General features: G+C 38.9%; 1 protein-coding gene across 17 annotated transcripts in view; it reads left to right on the top strand.

Moving 5' to 3' along the window:
- SPAG9 (sperm associated antigen 9) overlaps window positions 1–21,075 on the top strand; it is a 66,014-nt gene that overhangs the window by 8,882 nt on the left and 36,057 nt on the right. For 10 of the 17 annotated variants that reach the window (XM_041123569.1, XM_030014051.2, XM_030014050.2 and 7 more), the window contains exons 3-4: window positions 9,711–9,781; window positions 18,625–18,719. In XM_041123569.1, coding sequence (XP_040979503.1) covers window positions 9,711–9,781; window positions 18,625–18,719 — 166 coding nt within the window. Of the gene's footprint in view, window positions 1–5,700; window positions 5,787–9,710; window positions 9,782–14,878; window positions 14,898–18,624; window positions 18,720–19,196; window positions 19,565–21,075 lie in introns of those variants that run through there. The other 7 variants (XM_030014061.2, XM_030014062.2, XM_041123571.1 and 4 more) reach the window with 6 other exon arrangements.

Below are 21,075 nucleotides of genomic sequence, written 5' to 3'. Positions count from 1 at the left end.
TCAAGATCGCATTATGTCGCATATGCCATTACTTTTTCTGTTAATACAATAAAAAGTACAAATTAGTTGCACAAAAAAGAAAACTCATTTGAATTCCTGCCGCAATGTATGTGGCAGCATACCTGGAGTTTCTTTTACAGAAATTGCACTTACCATATACTGATGTACATAACGCCATTTTATACTGTTCTGTGAAACTGTTCATGTGAAATTCTTTTTTTTTGCCTTGAATATTAAGCCTTCAAATATATGTATGATTTTAAACCTTTAATTACATTATGTGTGTACATATCATAATAATGAAAGTATTTGCATGAGAAACTCAATTGTTGCAGTAGAACCACTGAGTGTTGGCTAGAACTACTTTTTTTATAAGATAGTGTTGTTGAAAACAGCTACCATAGCAACATAAAATTCTGGTGTTAGGCTGTTGACTTTTAAACCATTCCAAAGTCTTTTTATTGGAGAAAAACCTTTTGTGATGACAAAAATGTAACTTTGGAGAAACAGTAGGGCTGTGTTGAACATTGAGTTTTGCTTATGATTTGGGTTGATAAGTTGTCTGGGACAACATGAAAGACTGTTATGAAGATCTGACATGCTGCTGATGCAGAGCAAGATCAAAGGGGACATAAGCACAGTTGTTGAACACCTAATGAATATTATGCAAGTGAACTTTTTTTTTTAGTGCTCTAAATTTCTAGGGTATGAAAACTATACTAGTGTACATATTCTTGAAGTAGTCTAGCTCTACTGCATTATGTTGTTTTCTGTTTTACAGGCAAGGCGATTTGTATGTCCTACGATACCAAAGATACCAATGTGTCACTTTAATTCACTGGATGCAGCTACAAGTCTTCTAGCTATATTTCTTTTTCTCTTCTACTTCCTATATTACTGCCTGTGCATCTAAATTAGTCTGTGGTATTGCCAACTGTTACCACATCAACATTCAAAATAGTGCTAGTGTTATCATCGATAATGGGAATTGCAAATGCCTGGCACAGACCAAGTAAGCAAATAAAACCTGGCTTTGCTTTTTTGTGTCAGAGTGCAGAGTCTGAGATAGCAACATGATTAATAGTTTAGAATAGAAAACAGGTAAGACACGTGGTCCCATGTAGTAGTATAACTACAAGACTTTTGCTTCTTGTAGACTACTTCTTGTGCTGTATGAGTTTTTCCTCAAATAAGCAAGGCCTGTGACAACAAGTTTTGTCCATTAAAAAGTTTTGACTCATTCTCTTGAACACCATCCATTCTGAGCATTTAGTGAAGACTAGTTAGCCCTGGGAGAGGGCAGCTCTTAAGTTACATGGTAGGGTTCAGCATGCTGTATGTACTTAAACATGCATGGCAGTTAAAATTGCTCAAGAAGCCATAGTTTTGTTACGTCTTGAATTATAAGTGCTTGTTTTTGCAGTCTTAGTGATAGTCACACTAAAGAAAAAAAGAAGTATTTCTTTGCACTTAAATGTGGGGTTACATTCACAGCCACATACTCAACCAGCTAGGTTGGAATAAATCTGCCGTTTGAAATTAAAGAAGTGAAATAAGCAGCTTGTTTTGTGTCAAACAGTTACAAAGTTTCTGTGGTTCAGTGACTTTTTTTCCCTGCATTACAAACTTGAACAGTTGCTGTCAGCTACCTCCTGGATGAGTCAACTACCGTACTCTGCTCTTTCATAGGAGGAAATGGAAAGAGGGAGAGATGACAGTGTGACGTGGTGGCACTGCTGGGAGGATTGTGAGCCACAGTAGGTGATGAAATCCTGAATGGCGGGGGCAGATGTACATTGAGTTACCACTCTTGCATGATGTATAGCACTTGGTCCTGGTTTTTGGTGGGTTGTGGTGGTTGCCTAAATCAAGTTTGCTGCCAAAAAACGGTGCAACATGTTGCATCCTGGGATATTTTGGTAAACTTTACAACTGCTTAAAGGAGACCAGAGGTGTAAGGATTTGCAACTTCTATTTGAGTGCAGGAATGTGCTGCAGTGGTGTGGCACTTTGACCCGTGATCCATCTCCGTGTCTCATTTTGCACTGCTGCTTTTCTCTGTAACTTTCCGTGGTTTGCCTCTGCCCTTGCGTTGGTGTGCGTTGGCTGTCAGCGTTACTTGTGCAGGAGGAAAGACAGCGCCAGTGCTCTCAGGGGCCTGTGGCTCGTGGAAGTTAAAGCAAGTTAAAATATGTAAAAAGCTCCTGGAGATTTGTCTAGGGACAATGTTGGTACAGGCAGAGTTTTTAGAAGCTCTTGCTGTCTGTCTTTAGCAAACTTTTACTGAGTGTGAGCAAATGTCTTTTTTTGGTTTTATGACTTGACTAGACTTTCATGGATTATTTTTTTTTCTCAACAGCAGAGGGCACCTCTGAATATTGTGGAGGTGCACCAAGCATGGAAATGCCAGGTTTTCAAAAAGTAAAAGTTTAACACTTAAATTCTTCTCCTTCCCTTCCACTTCAATGATGTGTCTGAGGCAGACACCAATCTTTGATGGAATCTTAAACATTTCTTACAAGAGCTTGACTATATCTGACTTTCACATTATTTCAAGTCTTTGCTGTGGTAAGACCCCTAGCCCTGCTTGTGATTGGTTCACGGCATTAGAATGTTTCAAATGTCAACCTTGAATCTGGAAAACTAGGCACTTAGAGCTGTTAAAAATTTGTAAGAGCAACAGGCAGCTCGCTTGTCCAGCAGTGCTCCACGAGGGCACATGATACTGCTTTGGATACTGCTCGGTCTCCAGTTACCAAAAGGGATAAGTGCCTTTCAGGGTTCACGTGATGCGCCACTGAATTCTGTGGGGGCTATGGAGGTTTAATTTATTTCCTCTTCCTTCCCTCCCTTTTTGGGAATGTCAGCTCTTTTTATGTATTACAGGCTGTAAGTTAATTGATTTTTTTGGAGCAAAAGGTGACTGTAGTGTATATTGACTTACTATAGGAATGGAACAGCTTTAGAGTATGCTTTCTGGAGGAGTCGTTCTCAGAGTAAGTTATTTACGAGAGAATCTGAAAAACACGATGTCTGCATGGTTGAAGTGCTTTCTGATGGAGGTGGTAGGTTGTGGGCGTTCCAAGATTTGGTTCCTTTTCTGGATCTGCCTAGTGCTAAAGTACAACCAAGGTAACACATTGCATTTGGCAGGACAACCAAGGCACAGATATATTTCCATACTTCAGTTTATCAAATCTTAGCTTTGTAATTTATGCTCAAGTTAGATTATATTTGGGGAAAACTGGGGGGGGGGGGGGGGGGGGGGGGGGGGCCGGAAAAAAGCAACCACCCCAACCAAGAAGCAACTCTTGGTCTTCAGAGCTGCAAATGTTGTGACGCAACTGTTGGGGTGATTGTATTTCCCATGTCAGGTGACATAGTGCAGCAATTGCTATTGCTTGCTGTAGGTTTTATTTGGGATATGAGACAAACGTTTTGGCAGTTGACCTAAAAACATGTAGATTTGATTTCCTTGGAAGCTAAACAGAACTATTGCTTTCACTGGCTTCAAAAGAAAATGCAAGACCAGGTTCTCTTGTGAATCTTCTGCAGATGTTAAGTTATTTGGTATTTTATTTTCATCTGAGGTCTCCAGATACCGGCATTACTGTAATGTACACCCAGGTAGACAACCTCTTTGTGTATAATCTGAAGACATCCAATACTCTGAGATATACCTGCATAGAGCTGCAGCAGCAATTTAACGTGGACCTGTCTAGTGAACAGGGAGACTCTAATACGAACTTTCAGCAGTGAAGCTTAACGTTGTTTAGCGATTTGACTTGTGAGTTGATTATCTGTGCACGTGATGATGTGAATAACTAAACTGGTATGAAATACATCTGTCAGTAATGCTATTTCTAGGTATGGCTCAACTGTAGTGTTTATTCTAAGGAATACAAGAAAATTTTTCAATCGATCCGTGAAAGAAGTTGAGAAGTTAAGGTTTGTTCAGTGGGGGTCTGCATTGTTCCTACATATTTTTCAAAGTCTGAAAACAGCAGAACTAATCTGATTTCCAACAAAGAAGTAACAGAACAGCTTGACTTCTTGTATTTCTTGATTAACAATTTGGAGCTTACTGTTTGCCACTTTTTTCTCAGCGCAGCTGTTTCTCATCTACATTGGTTTGTTTACAAGGCAGATTTCCCCACTGCCCTTCCCTACCCTGTGCTTCAGGTATCATTTACTAAACTTGAAGAATCTTGCTATAAGGAGAAGCGTAACATCCAAGTGTACCGAAAAGGAAGGCTTTGTTTCTGACTAAAGCATTTCTCAGTTACTTTCCTGGCTGCCTTCTGTAGTGAAGTGACAGAGTCCCTGCTGTTTGTGTTGTGTTGTGGGAATCACTAGTCCACTAGATGGAGCAGAGGGTGCAGTTAGCTCAGGAGATTGCACCCAGTCATGCTACAAGACTGGAGGCGAAAATAAAATGGAGTAGAAAATTAGAGCAGTGATTGGCCTGCTTTAAACTTGTCTATTAATATACCTGAACAAAAGTGGTGAGAGGAGGTTGAAATCCACTGGCATATAATTAACTGCTCAAGTACTTTTTTAAATTAAGGGAGTATTGTGCTAGTGGTTTAGGTGCTGGAGTTTCGTGGTTATAATAATTCTGTTGCTGTAAATGTTGCAGCAATGAAGAAAACGGCTTTACATGTCTTTTAGAATATTACATTCCTGAGTTGTTACTGTTTTTCTGGCTTCAAAAATAAATCCAGTCTGCTGTAGCTTCTGTGTTCATGCTGACTTCGTGTTGGATTTTCTCAAAAAGTTACTTGCTTCAATAGCCGAATGTATAAATGAAGCATCCCACTGTTTTCAAAACAGTCAATCAAAACTTTTCTCAGTGAAACACTATTTTGGCCAGAGACTAGATGAGAAGTTGGTGCTATATCCAAATGATTTTTAACTTGATTTTGGCTAGAAGTTGGCTTGTGTGTATATCCTTGCTCATTTGAATTTCGACCTTTGTGAGGTATCTCCTGGCATATGGTTGTCTTTATATTAAATGGTTGTAGCAGAATGTTTAAGGAGATTTTTTAAGTTTTACGTCAGGTTTTTGGTGATAAATTACAGTGATTTTGTGGATCTGAGACATAGTGGATACTTGAACAGTCCAGACGTGTCAGGGATAAGACCATGCAGCTGTATGTGTTGATATTTGCTATCAACAGAGCATTCTTGACAGCTAAATTATCTTCATAATTTAAAGTGCCCTACTTTCTAAACTGAGAACTAGACCTCTAGTTCACAGTGGTAAGAGCTACTTGAAGATGTCGGTCTCGCCAAGGAGTCAAATTTATCACTTGTTTTATGAATCAGTTTTCTGTGCTGCTTATTTCCAGGTCTTACCACTTTCAGGTTAAATACTTGCTAGATAGTTTCAGTCCCTGTTTTAATCCATGGTTGATGTGTGTGCTTGTTAGCAACTACTTAATAGATCATAAGGCCCTTCTGGATCATGGAATTGATTATGCCTGATCTGTATCTTAACTTTGGTATAGGACCAGCTTCTAAGAAGGGAGCTGGATGAAAGCTGTCCAAGGAGAGCCTTCAGATAGTCTTAGTGCTAGGAAAGGCACATTAATGAGCTGAATCTCTGTCTTGGCTTGTGTAGCAGGAACTTGTAATGCCTCTTGAAGGCATCGTACTGGTTGGATTTGGCGTTCTAGCAGGTCTGTTTCTCTTTCTCCCCCTCAGGCTTATCAGCAGTTTGAGGCAGAGGACAACATACAGATGGAGGGTGTTCCAAACTTGGTAAAAGCCATCATACTTGGGAGGTAAGCTCTGATTTTTGAACAGGCAGGGTGGGCAGCTTTGCTGCCTAATTCTTCGTAATGCTGTCAGGAGGCAGAAACTCCAGAGGCTTCTCTCCAGTTTGCTATAATATTTAATCTCCCTTTTTTAGGCTTGATTGGTTTGATTTGAGAGAGCTTTGATTAGGATTGGTACTTCAGGTCATTGAATGTGTTAGGATATTGACAGTGCTGGAGAAGGTTGCAGGTGGACCTTGAGCATGAGTTTGTGGTGTTGTTCCAGAGGGATGCTTTCTCATTGGCCTAAAAATACTGGAATATTTGCATTTTATGCCCATACTTACGATGCTGGAAGACCTTTAAAATTTTTCTGTGTAGACTTAAAACCATGACGAGTGAAACTTTTTTGATGTGTATTATATTTTGCACATGTAATATCTTACACAATATAATCTTGCACTGTAATATCTTCCATAATGTAAGAAGGATATAGTGGCTTTATAAAGACATATTACAACAGAGACAATGGATATTTTGCTTTTAGGATGTGTATTATCAAACTGATTTTATCATCTACCCATTAAGAATCTGAGATCTTAGTGGAAAAAAAATCTTAGACTGAAATATCAGAGGAGCTTTTTGTGTTGTTACTTAAAAGTCAAATTGATGGGAACTGTGTCTGGTTGCCACTTTGTGGACCCAGCGTGTGTCAGGCAGTACCAGCGCCCAGCTCCATTTCTCTTGGGGGGATGTTATCAGGGTGGTTCCAGACTTCCACTCTTTTGTGTACTAGTGGAGTAAAATGGAACTGGCAACAATTTGCTTTTAAATGTACTCCTCTGTGCCAGTGGAAGGCGTTTTTTTCTGTCTCCTATTTCATTGCTGTTAGTTTCCTGCTACTCCTGATGGGAATGTTACTTCAATAGTGACTTAAGTGTCTGCAAGGTTTTGAAGCCAGAGTCTGGTGGTCTTCCTCAAAATCCTTCTGGCTGTTCTTCACTAGGTTTGAGTATCTTCTGTGTTCAAGTCCATGGTGATCTCTGATCCTTGGGGAATAACTGATCTCTTCCATGGTGTTTAATTGGAAAGTGCGTTCAGTTGGTTGCTTTGTCAAGATCGTATCCTTGATGCGAGGGATGTTTTGGGTAGAATAGATTTCTGGTGTTGTGTATCGTCCTGCTGGTATTGGAAAAGCCTGTTTTGAGGACTGCTAATGTGGTGTCTGTTGAGGGTATATAAACTTGGTGTACCTCTGCTTATAATTGACACTTCCAGCTGTAGGACTGTAACGTGTTACACAGCTGGAAGTGACTTCCAGAAATGCTGAATGTCAATTACATCATCTTCTAGGGCCTTCATTTTTTAAATCTTTGTGTGTAACAAAAATAGTTACCAGATTTAATGGAGATATCCTCCTTGACTATGCAGTACCCACATCTATGTACATTTGTCTTCTATGACTTGATTTAAGGAACTATTTAAAATTGGGCTGTAGAAGGAGAAAATGGTGTGCTTTGTTATGGAACTTCAACTGTTGTGAAAGTGTTTGTTATATCTATAACAGTGGGAAACGGTTTTGTGGATTTCATGAAGGTAGGTTATGAAGAGCTACAAAGAAGGGTGTTCGTAACACCTAATGTGGCATTAATTGTCATTAAATGCACTGTGTCGAGTACTTTTCCCAGAATCCACTGGATAAAATTAATCTCTAGGAGCCAGAGTTGGCCACGCTGTCTAGACATGAGCATACCGAACAACGTTGGGGTGCATCACTGTAGTTTCTTTGCAAGTTCCTGGTGAGGCCATATTTGAACCATGACTTCATCATCCAGCACGAAGCAGCGGCGTTTCACGAGGATGCAGCATGGGCACGGAGCTGCCGCAGGACTGCTCGCCTCTCGCCGGGTGCTTGGACACTGTTTCTAGGGGAGGGAGCTGGTTTCACAAAACACGAAGCCAATTAGTCACGCAGTTTGCACTTTCTGATTTCCAGGCTATTTGCCTGTCCTAAAGCAGGTTTAGCACAGCGGAAAGGTTACCACCAGGTCCTTGGTCTGTGGGAAAGGGAGAGATGCTGGGAACTGTAATGGAAAGCCCGGCGATGGTGTATTCACAAGTGAGCACAGCCGTCGCTGGATGGGGCGTGGGCAGCTGAAGCTGCTGAGCTCTGCCTCATAGCTGCCGACTGGTTACTGCTAGGATGTCTCTGATGGTCAACTGTTGTAAACTGTAATTACTTCTGACTAAAATGCCGGTCAGTCTAAGTTAGTGGATAAAATTTGGTTTGCCATGTCAAGCTTTGTAACTATAAATTCTGACACTTGCTTCTGTAGGCACTTACCACAAGCTTCTGTATAGCCTCCCTTTAAATGTATGAGGAGGCTTAAAACATCTGTTGCCTGAAAATAATAAACTCAAATCTTACAGTCATTAGATATTGTCCTGCATTGCGTCTCAAAAATACATATTTATGTATGTATTGTGCTGTAAAATATATTTTATATAGTTGTACATCACTTACTGCTATTTGACCCAAAGAGCTTTTGTTTAGTTTGATAACAGTGCAGAAATGGAAGTGTTCAATCTTGCGTTGGTATAAATAAAATAAAATTTGAGGTAATACTTTTGGTCAGATATTTATAGGTGGACTGCAGAAGGCTGTGTCAAGGAACTTGATGTTCTTATAAAAGCAAGATTAGATTAGGAGCAAAGAATGTTTACACAGATTTGAGTGAGTAGACAATTATGTACTTTGGTTCCAGCATTTGATTCTGGCAAAGATTTTTTTTTTTTTTTTTTAAACATACTTACGATAAAATACTGTGCCAAAACCCAGATATATGGAGCAAAAAGTAATGGTATATTGAGAACTAATTTTCAGAAGGCCCAGCTGGCAATATGAGAATATGCAAATGGCAGAGAGATGGTGCTGGCATTTGTCTTCAGATAATTTGTGTTTGGCAACAAGTCTCTGGAGATGGGTAACTATAAATTTGAAGCTTCCCAGGGGTATTTAAACATGGCAAGTGGAGTAAGAGAAGCTCAGTTACAAAACTTGAAACACATGCTTATGTCACATAAATATTGTGCTCAAAAATACCTAAACAAAAAGATGGAATTCACATCTAAGCAGCAAAAAATGTTTTCTGTTTGAATGAAAAAAATAAGTTGTGTGAATAAAGTTCTGAATTCGTTTAGTCTTTCTGCAAATTAATTGCACAGGGATATCACAGTTTGTTCCAGCTCACCTCCTCTTAATATGAACTTACTGTCAAAATTTTTACTAAATCTGCTAGATGTATTTTTAATTTCTTTGAACACCTACAGAAATACTCAAATGTTTTCTTTCCTTGTGTCTATTGCCTTAATACTCAGTAGAATATGAGTCAATGCCAGCAGAAGTCATAATTTCTGTACCACAACATATGACTTGAAGCTATCTCAAAAAATACCTTGTTTATGTTTGTCCTAGTTAAACACCTCTGGAGATTATGTGTCGTTATGTTCTAGGAAACTAATGTAGAGCCTTAACGGGAGCTCACAGCTCTCATCCAAGATTGAGTCTAGCTGTATGATGTGGCTTCTGCCTCTTCCTATGGTTTCCATGTGCACGTGTGAAACCATCTGGATTAGTGCAAGCAGTAAGCAGTGTTTGAATGTAAAAATCCCCTCTCATTGGACTAGCCATCAGCTAGGGAAAATGTTACTTAGGCTTTTTTCAAGGACTGTAAATTGTAAGATTGTGCTGCTGTTGATGTACCTGGGAAGCTCAAGTGGTCAGAGTTTAAAAACACAGGAACTGACAAACTTTTTATCCTGCTCTTTGCTATTCACTACTAAGAATACTCTTATCTGTGATCTGGTTGCCTAGTCCTAGGCAAGTCAGTCTCATTTACTAGAACTCTGAATTTAATTTTAATTCTTTTTTAAAAATTTTTCTTCTTCCAGTTAGCAGACTTGAGGAGAGGGAGGCAGAACTCAAGAAGGAATACAATGCACTTCATTCAAGACATACAGAGGTAGGTCATTATGCCAAGATGAATTCAGGGTATCTGTAAAAATGTAGATCTGTGGAAAACTTTGTGTTGTGAGCAGTTGGGAAAATTATTGGACGTTTTGGTTTATTCACTGATGCTTGAATGTTTGTATTGCTAATGTTAGTTGTAACCAGGCTTCATGTGGCTATGTAGTTTTTCTCATTCACATTAAGTGTCTGTTTTTCCATGTTAGTTTGATTACATGCTTGTCAATTTTTTATAGCTTTGTCAGATATTCAGAAGTTTTAAAAAACAGGAATCTGCTTTTTCATATTTCAAAGGCAATTCTTCACGCTAACAAACTTCAAAGAAATAGAAATTAAATTGGAGTCTCGGTACTCTTTCCAGCAGTTTTCTGTTGGTTTTACTTGTACCATTGAAGGAACAAATACCTTCAAAAACTGGCCTCCTACTGAGATTCATGATTAAAAGAAGTCCCTGCCATACTTACTGCTAACTATTGAGAACAATATTTGCTAATGAAGATGGGACAAGTTTGTCTCTGTTAAATTAAATAAATAAAAGCCACACTTTTAAAGTTGGTTCTAAAGCATAAAGGGACTTGCAGTGCTTCGATTTTTAGTAGCAGGTCATCTTCCCCATGCAAGGGTGCTTACTGACTAACTAGTATACTTATTTTACTGAGGAAATCATTAGGTTCTCTGAATAATTCTGGTTGATCTGGAGCCCCAATATTGAGCACAGTTCTCTACTCTGAATGCTTTGCCTTTGTTTGAAAGGTCAGATAGCTGTTTTTAGATCATCCCTAACAAAGAGAGGAGTGCAATACTGACTGTTCCTAGTTCAAAAGCCTACATGTGGGGAAAGGGAAAGCAAATACAGATGCTGGATTTGGTTACCTTTAATACTTCCTTAGCAATCTTAGGATGAGTACATTATATTGATAACAGCTGAAAGTGGCTTGGAACCACAACCAGCATGTAGCTCTTGAGTATTGCATGACAAGACTTCTGCAGCTCTTAAATAAAAGTATTCATATATTTACTGAAATCCTAATGTATTTAAGATCATGTTTGTTACTAAATAGTTGCTTTAGAATGCTGCATCTGTTGAAAACTGAAAATTTAAGTAAAATGAGAAGTGACAAAGCTTAATGCTGCCCACCTAAGTTTTTTACATCCTTTTGAACTGGAAGTATTTCAGAGTACTGTGTGCTTGCAGAGTTTTGATTTATGTTACTCAGAACCTATGGGTACTATCACAATTGAAATGGCACAGGCTTTTATTGAATCCTGTTTTTCAGAGTTCAAGATAACTAAACGTATTGGGCACCATTACTTCAATGAAATGCTAATGAAATGTTCTGAATATCTTTTTACATAGGTTTTTCTCCAAAATGGACTACAGCCTTTGCTGGTTTGATTCCTATTTATTTAATGCTTTTGCATCTTAAATTCACTTTCTTTGGTGTAGGGAGAGGTGTTTCCTTGGGCTTTATTATTACTGAGGTGACTGTGTTCTTTCTTCATAAAGAAATAAGTTGTAATGCAACATGGTATGTTCATACCTCTGTGCTCCTGAAATCAGTTCTCATGTGTTCTGCACTCCTTCCTTTCAGCATGTTTACTTCCTTCTTTATTTGTTTCCCCAGTCTCAGTATTTTTTTTTTTTTCATTTTTAATGTTTCACCTCTTACCCTTTGTTTAGCCAACTCTGACAACCCAAAATGCTTAAGGAAATCAGGATGATGAAGAAAAATTCATATTGCGTAGCTTCTAAAAAGAAACACCTTTAAGTTAGGATATTTCTGCTTTCGTCTACGTAGACTATGACCTCTCTTTAGGTGACGAGTGTGCGTACACATTACTAGGGATACACAAAATTCTCAGGCCACCAACTGGCAGCTGCTGAAATACAACAGTGTATGAAAGATAGGACATGGAGAGTTGATGGGGTAATGGGTTTGTGGGCTGCAAAAGCTTAGGTCTGGGCTGGGAACTACGGACAAAGAATAGCTACCAGTAGCGTGGTTGTTTATAAAAGGTTGAGAGCTGACTGTGTGACTAACCTCAGGAAGTTAACTAGATACTCCTTATCTTCATTTGCAAAGACATTTTTGAGCACAATTAGAGAGACTATTGTGAATCTTTTAAAGTGCGAACTTCCTGATGTACCTCGCTTTAGTCATAGACTGTCTCAGGAGGGCAGCATTTTAATGCTGATATCTGGTGTCTGTTTTAAGACTCAGGGACTGAAATCCCTGGGGACTGGGAAGGACTGTCTGATAATAGTGCCCATCTTCCCCTATCCCCTTTGTGATTTCCTGCTTCCCTTTGTCCCAACAAATTCTAGTGGTTTAGGTCTGCGTCGTAACTTTTTCCTTTTAATGCAAGATATTTTGGCAAATATCCAACCTGCTTTAAGCATTTAATTACCAATTTTATTGTCTTAAGTATTTCTATCACAATACTTGTTTCTGAAATCTTTCGTATTTTCATGTTTTTCTAGGAAGGAATACTTTTTCCTTCTGAATCAGCTTCACCATTGTCTTTGCAAGTGATCCATCTTTGGTACTTACTGAAATGGCAATTGTTTTTTTCTTTCAATTGACCAAATAATAAACAGACCATTAGAAAGATATTTATTTTTTTTAGCTCTAAGATGTTGGCAGTGATTACTTTGACAGATTTTGTGTTAAAGATGTAACTTAACTGCATTTTCTGCAATATTAATTTCTAGCAATTTTTTTTTCTGCCTGTTTTCGGTATTTGCTTCTCTCCATACCACCTCCCCCCAACACCCCCACCCCCCTTCTTTAATTCACAGCTTAGTATTTCAGACTTGGATGTCTGTCTTTTCCAACTTTTGACTTCACTGAGGCTCTGTAGCCATCTCCTCTTTCAGCACTAACCCTACCTGCCTGCGGCTACCTCTTTGCTGAAGATCACTGCCCAGCAAGCTTGCTGGCTCAGCAGCTGATGGGAATTTCACCTAAACGGTTTCAGTCAAAATTGACCAAGACCTGCTTAAACTGCTTAAGCCACGGGAAGTTACACCAGTGATGCGAACCGGAGAACCGAATCCCTCGCCTGCGGTGTGCGTTGTGATGAATGCTGGGAGTGCTCCTTGGAGCTCAGCCTGCCAGAGACAGGGCTCTGCATTGCAGCTCCGGGACACCAGCCTGCCCTAGCAACAAGGTGTCTTTGCAGCTGCAGAGACAGCAGGGCTGCCTTGGCTTGTTAAAGCTCTGGAAAGAGGCTTTAGCCTTCTTCACCCTTCTGTTAAATTAGCCTCTATCTTGCTGCTCTCTGCAGAGTGGGAGATGAGCTAATGGGTGTGAGTGGGATATACCCCCTTAAGCTTCCTCCCCTGGTAAGTCTATGCTTGAGCTAACTGGCTTGATTTTAAATGGATTAGGGTATGATAACCTGAGCAGTTGAGTTGGCAGATTGGAAGGTGGAGTGTAGCCGGGCATTTGTGGCAGGTAGTGAAGAGGATAATCTGTTCAGTCAGGACAGAATGTATGAATGCATCCTGAACCTGTTCTTACATCCATGGCGTGATCCCCTGCTTAGTTAACATGCTCTGGTCCCTTGTCTTTCCTCTGCTTGCAGCTTATTTTGATCTTGCGCTGATCTTCCTCTGTTCTGAGCTTTAGAACAGATGAGCAATAAAGCAGTATGCTGGAGTTCCTGAATTTGAACTTCTGGAATCTAACTATGCAAAGTCTCTTTTCCATCTTTCCCTGGCTATAAAGGACCAGATGCAGGAAGTAATCATACAAGGGCAGTAGGCTAGAAAGGTGAATGGTTGACAGCAGTCTAATCCAAAAATCTTCAGACCTTTGCTCTATAGACTTAGAAAGGAATTTTGTTACTCGGTTAGCTTTTATCTCAAATACTGTTCTGTTTAATAGAAAATTGACTACTTGTGTTGCCTGTATAAAAGCAGTCCTGTCTTCTACGCGTACCTGTTGGTGCTTTTTTGCCTTTGCGGCAAAGAGATGATGCGCTGCTGCTAGTGACTCTTTCAGGGCAAACCCCCCTGAGTAGGATGTAAAGCGTCTGTCTTTTTCTGCATAATTAGTGGGGCACACTTCATAACTATGGCACTGGCTTTTTAAAGGCTTGGCTGAAGGCTGTTTTACGTTCATTACTCAGTTGGGAAACTGAGGCAAAGCAGTACTTTAGCATCTGCTTGAGAGTTGACTAACACCTGTGGTGCTTCTCTGCACAGATTTCCAAAATAAAACTTTTTTTTCCTGTTTAAGGAAGTGATTCTTTTTATCCTTTGGGAAACACAAGGCTAAGATGGTTCGATATCTCCCTGACACACAGAATATGGGCTTAGTTTAATGAAGCATAATTGGGCCATGGAAGTTTCTCAGTGCTTTGCGCTGATACGATGTGACAGAACAGTGAGCCTGTCTCTGGCATTGGGAATGTACTTTGTCAGGTTCATTTGGATAAACAGATATCCCCAGCAAGTCCCTGTATAGGGAAGCGGGAAGAGAAAGCTAAGTGGAGATGTCTAGTTACAATTGTGGCTAAGCATTGGGTACCAGTCATACAGTGTTTTTGAGATAGGCTTTAGATATCTGTTCAAGCAAATAGTTTTTCTAAAGCCTTATGCTAAGCATTAACAGCTTGATGCATAAAGCCTCGATTTAGCATCTTTACATACTACTGTATCTGCCAGCAACATCATCTTATATGTGGATAAAGATGCATCGAGCTCACCAGTGGGAATGATGCTTTTACTTACGTGACAAGTTCACCACGAATCCTTACAGGTAAAAGGTAGTTACATGGAAGTGTGTTTAGGACTTTTGTAATGAATCAAGGAGATTCTAGAAATGTCTATTACCTTAATAAATCTAGATTATGTGGGACACGGAAAGATCTATATATACACAGTTGGTCGCACGTTCCCAAAGGGAGGAGCCGCTTGTGCCAAACCTGATTGGATCTGCGGGATGAACAGCGAGGGCTATAGTGCTGAGCCTGGTCTGACAGTGAAAGAATTACTAAAACCTGTCCTGGGGGAGTAAAAGCATTGACACAAAAAGGAAGGAGGAGTGAAAGAAAAAGGAAGGTATAAAGGAGATGCTCTCAACCTGGTTAAGGAAAAAGTGCAGGTAACAATGACCGCAACATGGTATATACACATTTGTTTGTGACAAAGAAAGTATCAGGCTTGTGTACATTGGGAGTGCTCGTATTTGTAAGGGTAGGAGTAGAAACTAGTGACAGGCTGTTAATTGTCTCACTGAATGCTGAAGTTTAAGATGTAGAAAAACCTGTAACACTTTCTACAGTTGTAGAACTTGTCACGTGCCATATGAGGAAACCAATCTGAGTGTGTGTTTGAGATGGAAAGACATTGCATGGTTGTCACTTGCATTCGAAGGGAATGACTTTCATATTCATGCTGTAATGTCTTCAAAAGCTCAGTCAGTTTGTACGTGTTGTGCCCTAAAATGAGCTAACACATGAACTGTGAAATGCTGTTAACTAAATAAGGTAGTTCTTCCAAGATCTGAGTTTAACTTTAATCCCATCAGCTAATGGTAATTGAGCAATGTATTTAATTACAAGAACAATGCTGAAGTGGTCAGTATTTATGATGTGTTCCTTGGGACAATTGGTCATATTCAAAATATTTGTGGACTTCAGGGGCAGCAAGGTGAGCTGTCAGTAGTAAAAGGTTATGGATGATTAAACATTGACTGCAACTTTTGTTGAAGAGAAGGGTAGTAGATGTCCTTTATTTATCATCTGTCCTTTAGTGTAACTTTGGTAGGAATTGTGCCAAGTAGAGAGCAATTAAATCCATTTAAGTCTATTTTTAAATTGTCAGTAATATTAAACTTTTTTCTTTGGATAGCTGAGTAATATCAAAACATAGCAAAACTTTTGATCAGATTTTGAGCACTGAGAATTCTAGTGTGTTAATTCATTAGACTTTTTTTTTTTTTAATCAGGATGGCACTTCAAGGATATGCTGAGACTTGGAGTAGTTTAGATTGAAAAGATCTCTGGAGGTCATCTGGTTCAAATCCCAGTGGTTTTGGAGGGAGTCTTCAAAATTTTATTGTAGAGGAGCAGTTACAGTGAGCTAACTTCCCAATAAGCTACAGTATTTAATTTATTATTTCAACCTTCTGATTAACTGATTTTTTAGAAGTTAAATCCATGTACTATGTCTCATGACCCTGCAGCATCAGCTGGGTAGTCCCCCTGTCCCATGGGTAGGGAGGGAGGGTGAGGAATATTCCAGTATTGTCAACTTTCATCTTTGGGATTCTGGATCGAGGCAGTGTGTGGACTTTGCATGGTTCTTCTGATTTTTGGGACATCACAAGCATGTATAGCCTGGATCTGTGGAGAAATTGCCATGCTGCACTGCACATGCGCATAGAATCATATAATTCTATGATTCTAAATTGCCATGCTGCACTGCACGTGCCCATGACGCGTACATTTGGGTTTTCATCTTAGTTTTGTGTTCCTATAGCTTATGTGCTTTATGCGGAAGTATGTCACCTACAGATTTGCTTATTTTACCATCAGCATTGTTTTCATCTGCAGAACAATACTAAGCTATGTAGTCCTTTAAATTGACCTGCCCTCTAGCCTCTATGCGGGTAATAAATACGATGAGACATTTCAGTACACAAAAGCATAAATGGAGAGGAGGGAAGAAAGTAGGTTAAACCATGTACTTTGCAAAACATGAAAGTTGTGTGGGTTTTACTGACCCTGCTCTTTTTTTCCCCATGTGTTGTTCCCTGGAAAGGTACTAGTTACTCAGCTTCTGTTCACTAGCTAAAAAGCACCACAGATGTTCTGTTTAAAATTTTGCTTCAAGAAACCAATTGGTGTGCTATGAATTGAAATGTTGGCAGGTAGGTCAGCTTCTGTTCAGTAATATCTCCCTCCCATGATGAGGGAATACATGAACAGGATACAGAATGGTCTAATGTGCATTTCAAAGTAATGCAGTGGGTTTTTTTCCAGGAATTTCCTAATTAATTTGGATTATAATAAACTTGTTTGTAAAACGATGCACAGAAGCCATTGGAACACCTAATTTTGCTTGCCTGGTGGAAACAGAAAAAACAAGAAATGTGGGTAGTTGAAGGTGGAGCTTTCAATTCTTTTGATTGCTTCTGCGTATGAGCAAGCATTAAAAAAATTCAGAAAGCAAATGAGATGGTCCTAGTAAAACGTTACATTTATATAATTTTGTTGGAGGATAAATTTTGTAAGCTTTTGACAGCATTTAAGTATATTATATAATGTTTCTCTAAAAATAGTAAGATAGGGTTTTTTGCTGGTCTGAATTATATTAATTAGTTCAGGTAGAATGCAGGGAAAACCAGGATCTGTACGTAACCAGTATTTACCATGTAAGTTACTGATTTATGGAATACCCATCAATCAGTATTTAAGCCAGTTCACTCTACCAGAAAAATCTCAGACTAGGAATATATATTCATATATAGCTAATGCTGGCAAGCAGTGTTTGTGGAGAAGCTGGTATTAACTGAAGTTAGTAGTATCGAAGGTCAAGCTTACTGGCCTTGGACACATCAACCCTGACTTGAAAGTAACATGTAGATGTAGGTTTCCAGGTCCTGCTGAATTCAGTCCTAATGTTTGCAACTGCCCCCAAAATAAAAGGTTATATAATATTGGTTGTAGAAATGCCTGTTAATAACACTGTTCTGAAAGTGTGTGTATACTCTTTCTAGAATAGCAGAAGAAATTACAGTTTTACAGAAAGGTATTTTTTTTCTAGAGGAAGCCTTTGAGATATGACCTGAATATGTCTCAGGAAAAAAGTACGCTAAATTCTTCTGCAGTACACCTATGATTTCTTTCTTTCTTTTTTTTTTTTTTTGTTCCGAGTGCTCTATTCGTCTGTGAATGTGAGTGCCGAAATGCTAAAAATATCAAATGTCATGTAGGCTTCTCGTCAGGGTTTTCCAGTTTTCATTTCAAAGATGTATGTCCAAATTAACCTTTTGCAGTGATGCAACGGTATCTGTTACTTCTCCCCATGCATGTCCTGGATCAGTTACATGCTGAGTAGCATCATCCTTTGGCTGATTGGAATCAGGGTTCATTAAATAAGTCATGACTGCAGGAATCAGCATGTTGGCCTGTGGCTGTCTCTCTTAAAAGAAAGAGAGCAAGGAAGCAAAGCTCGTCTTGAGTGCTAAAAATCCATAGGCACTCAGTCCTTTTTATGAGATGTCAGTCTAGATAATTTAAAACCACACTTCACTTCTAGAAAATACAGAAAGCTGAAATTTATTTGAATGTTAGAAGAAAAAAAAGAGATGCTGACTTCATATTTCTGCCTACTGATTCTTAGTTTGTGGATTCGTTATGTTTAATATTTGAGGTGCATATTGTCTGACCTTCGCAGTACTTTGCAATTAGGCCATAGTGAAACGTATTGTCACATAATAAATTTTAATATCTGCTGGACATACGAGGTCTTAAACAACCTTCAAAATGGATTTGAACATGGTACTTCTGTTCAAAACTCATTTGTAATATCACACATGCACTTTGTGTGCCCTTAGGATGTTTCCTGTGCTTGAATGCACAAGTAAGTTCTCCGATTTTTTTTTTTTTTTTTTTTATTTATTATAGGCTTCTCTTCTGGTTTGTGGTTTTACACACTGTATAGTTTTGCTTTTTTCTTTATCTTCTACTTTAACGTTTCTGGATGCTTTTACTATTTTTAGCATTACAGAGGAAGATTATATTGCGTTGGCCAAGAATTACGCAGTTGTAGTAAAAGTAAATGTTATTAAATATCTGTTGCTGTTTCTCTGTCGTTTTAAACAGATGATTCACAATTATATGGAGCACTTGGAAAGAACCAAACTTCATCAGCTAACAGGGGGTGATCAGCTAGAATCCACAACACACAGTAGAATTAGGTAAGCTATTTATTACGCTCTCACCCTGAAATGAAAGAAAAAAAATCCATTCATTTGTGTTTGCAAGACTTTGTTGTTTAATCCCACAACAACGGTTCGGCTGAATCAGAAAGATTTGTTGTATGATTGGAATGCGGTAAGAGAATAGTGTAGAAATCAGTAGAAAGAAGCTTTTGCTGTCGTACTGCTAAACGTTGAGATATACTTTGTACGTTAGCCTTAAACAATTTCAGCTTTTTTGAGTGTTTGCATTCGGGTAGGCAGGGAAAATGTCAGCAGCTGTCCCAAAATAATTGATATCTTGCCGTCGCTTTGCGTACGGGTTGATGAAGGTGTGTATCGTGGTACCCGTTTGTTCTCAGGGCTCGATGTGAATATATTATGCAGATTTTGAAGCTTTCTAGCCTATGAACTCTGCGTGGAAGGAGGGGAGAATAACTCCAGGGCTGGCTGTGTCTCTGCGTCGCTGCATAGATGCTGCGAGGATCGCGGCGGCTCGCGGCGCGAGGGGGAGGAGAGCGGTGATGTCATTGCTCTGGAGCTGCTGCAGAAGAGTAGAAAGCTGCTGCTGATGGCATTGTTTTTGTGGCAGCGGCTGAATGACAGACTTTGCCTACAAAGATACACCCTCGGCCCCTGTGTAGCCTTCTTGGTTCCGGCATTTCACCATGCCAGCGCAGCGCCATGAATCCTGGATGCATGCTGCTATTTGTGTTTGGCTTCGTTGGCGGGGCGGTGGTCATTAATTCGGCTATCTTGGTATCGCTCTCTGTTTTGCTGCTCGTGCACTTTTCTATTTCTACTGGTGTGCCAGCTCTGACGCAGAACCTACCAAGGATACTCAGGTACTCTGACCTACTGAACCTTGGCTTCGTGCGCTCTTTCTTTTTCTCTGCTTTCTGTTTTCCTTTCCAGCAGAAAGAGCAAGGATAAATTAGAGATGTAAATTATGTATAAATTATAAATTCTTTGGAAACATAATATTTATGGACTGGGACATAGCAATATTTATTTTTATACACTCAAATTTCATTGCCTTTTATTTAAGCAAGTACAAGGTCAGCTTATGTATCTTTTTTTTTTTTTTGAAAGCTATTACATTGGTTTATTGTAACCTGCAAAAAAAGCTGCAATGATAATGTCATGGATAAAGCTCAGTGTTCAGTGTATTGTCAGGTACTTGGCTGATCTCATGTAGCCATAAACGTATGCGGTCTGAGGCCTTGTACTATTAAATTTCACTTCTTTTAATCAAAAGAATTGTGTAAGATCAGTTAATTGATGATCTCAAAACCACAGTAATTAGTTGATTGCATTATTTTTTTTAAAAAATCTGATTATTAGTTGGTGGGAAAAAAAAAATCTTTCATTATTTAAGCATTAGAACTCCTAAAGCCTATTCACTATTGTTCAGCCAAATGTTATCCTCTTCTCTTTTTCCGTACTTGTGTGGCAAGCTGCCAACTCTGTCCCCCCTCAAGTTATGTTCTGTTTGTCCTAGTTGCCTGGAGCAGTAGCAGAGATGCGTTAGAATATTGTGACCAAAAGTAATCTTGACATGTTTTAGTACTATAATTACAAAGGGAAAGCAGTTGGAAAAGTTTTAAAATGTAGCTTTCTGACCTGAAAACTTGACATACTTTAATTGTGGTTGTAGATTTAATAGTAAACTTTATTTTAAAAGGGAAAAATGCTGGAAAACAGTGTTCTCTGAGCGAGCTATGTGACTTTTTCTCCGTAATACACGATGCATGTAAACTTTCTATGGTAGTACACTTTTAACTTGGTTCTCTGAGCACAGAAGGGTTGTTCCAAAGGTTTAAAGCCAATCAATAGATAAAAGAAATATGAATTATTAATAACTGATCATAAACATGTATGAATATTTAAATACCAAGAAATAAAATAAATTTGAAATGTAACTCTCTATAGACTGATCTAGTTAGTAAGGCTGTGCTAGTTTAAAAGGGGGGAAAAAACCCAAACCCAAAACAACCCCCAATTCTGAAAAACAAAGCAAAATATTGAACTTCATGTCCAGTAACTTCTATTAGGTTTTGGTTTTTTTTATTTTTTTATTTAAGCAGTCAGATGGCTTAAAGAGGGTTTTTTTGTAATGTGCTTTTGCTCCCCTTAGAGAATATTTAAGGGAGTTGAGGGGGTTTGGGAAGCTATGGGGTTTTTTTTTTTCCCTGCCCCTATTAATTTGTTTTAGGAATTACAGGAGTTGCAACTCGGTTCCTTAGTCTTCTATTCATTTAAAAAAGAGAAAAATATAGGATGGAGAAATCTAATTGTAGAAGAATTGTTTCTATTTTTTTAACACTAGTCGGATTTTAGAACAGAGCATCTGGTT

Source organism: Aquila chrysaetos, chromosome 5 (genome assembly GCF_900496995.4).
Source record: "Aquila chrysaetos chrysaetos chromosome 5, bAquChr1.4, whole genome shotgun sequence".
Lineage (NCBI taxonomy): Eukaryota > Metazoa > Chordata > Aves > Accipitriformes > Accipitridae > Aquila > Aquila chrysaetos.
Note: the sequence above shows the minus strand (reverse complement) of the source record. Positions and strands in the feature narration are given on the sequence as shown.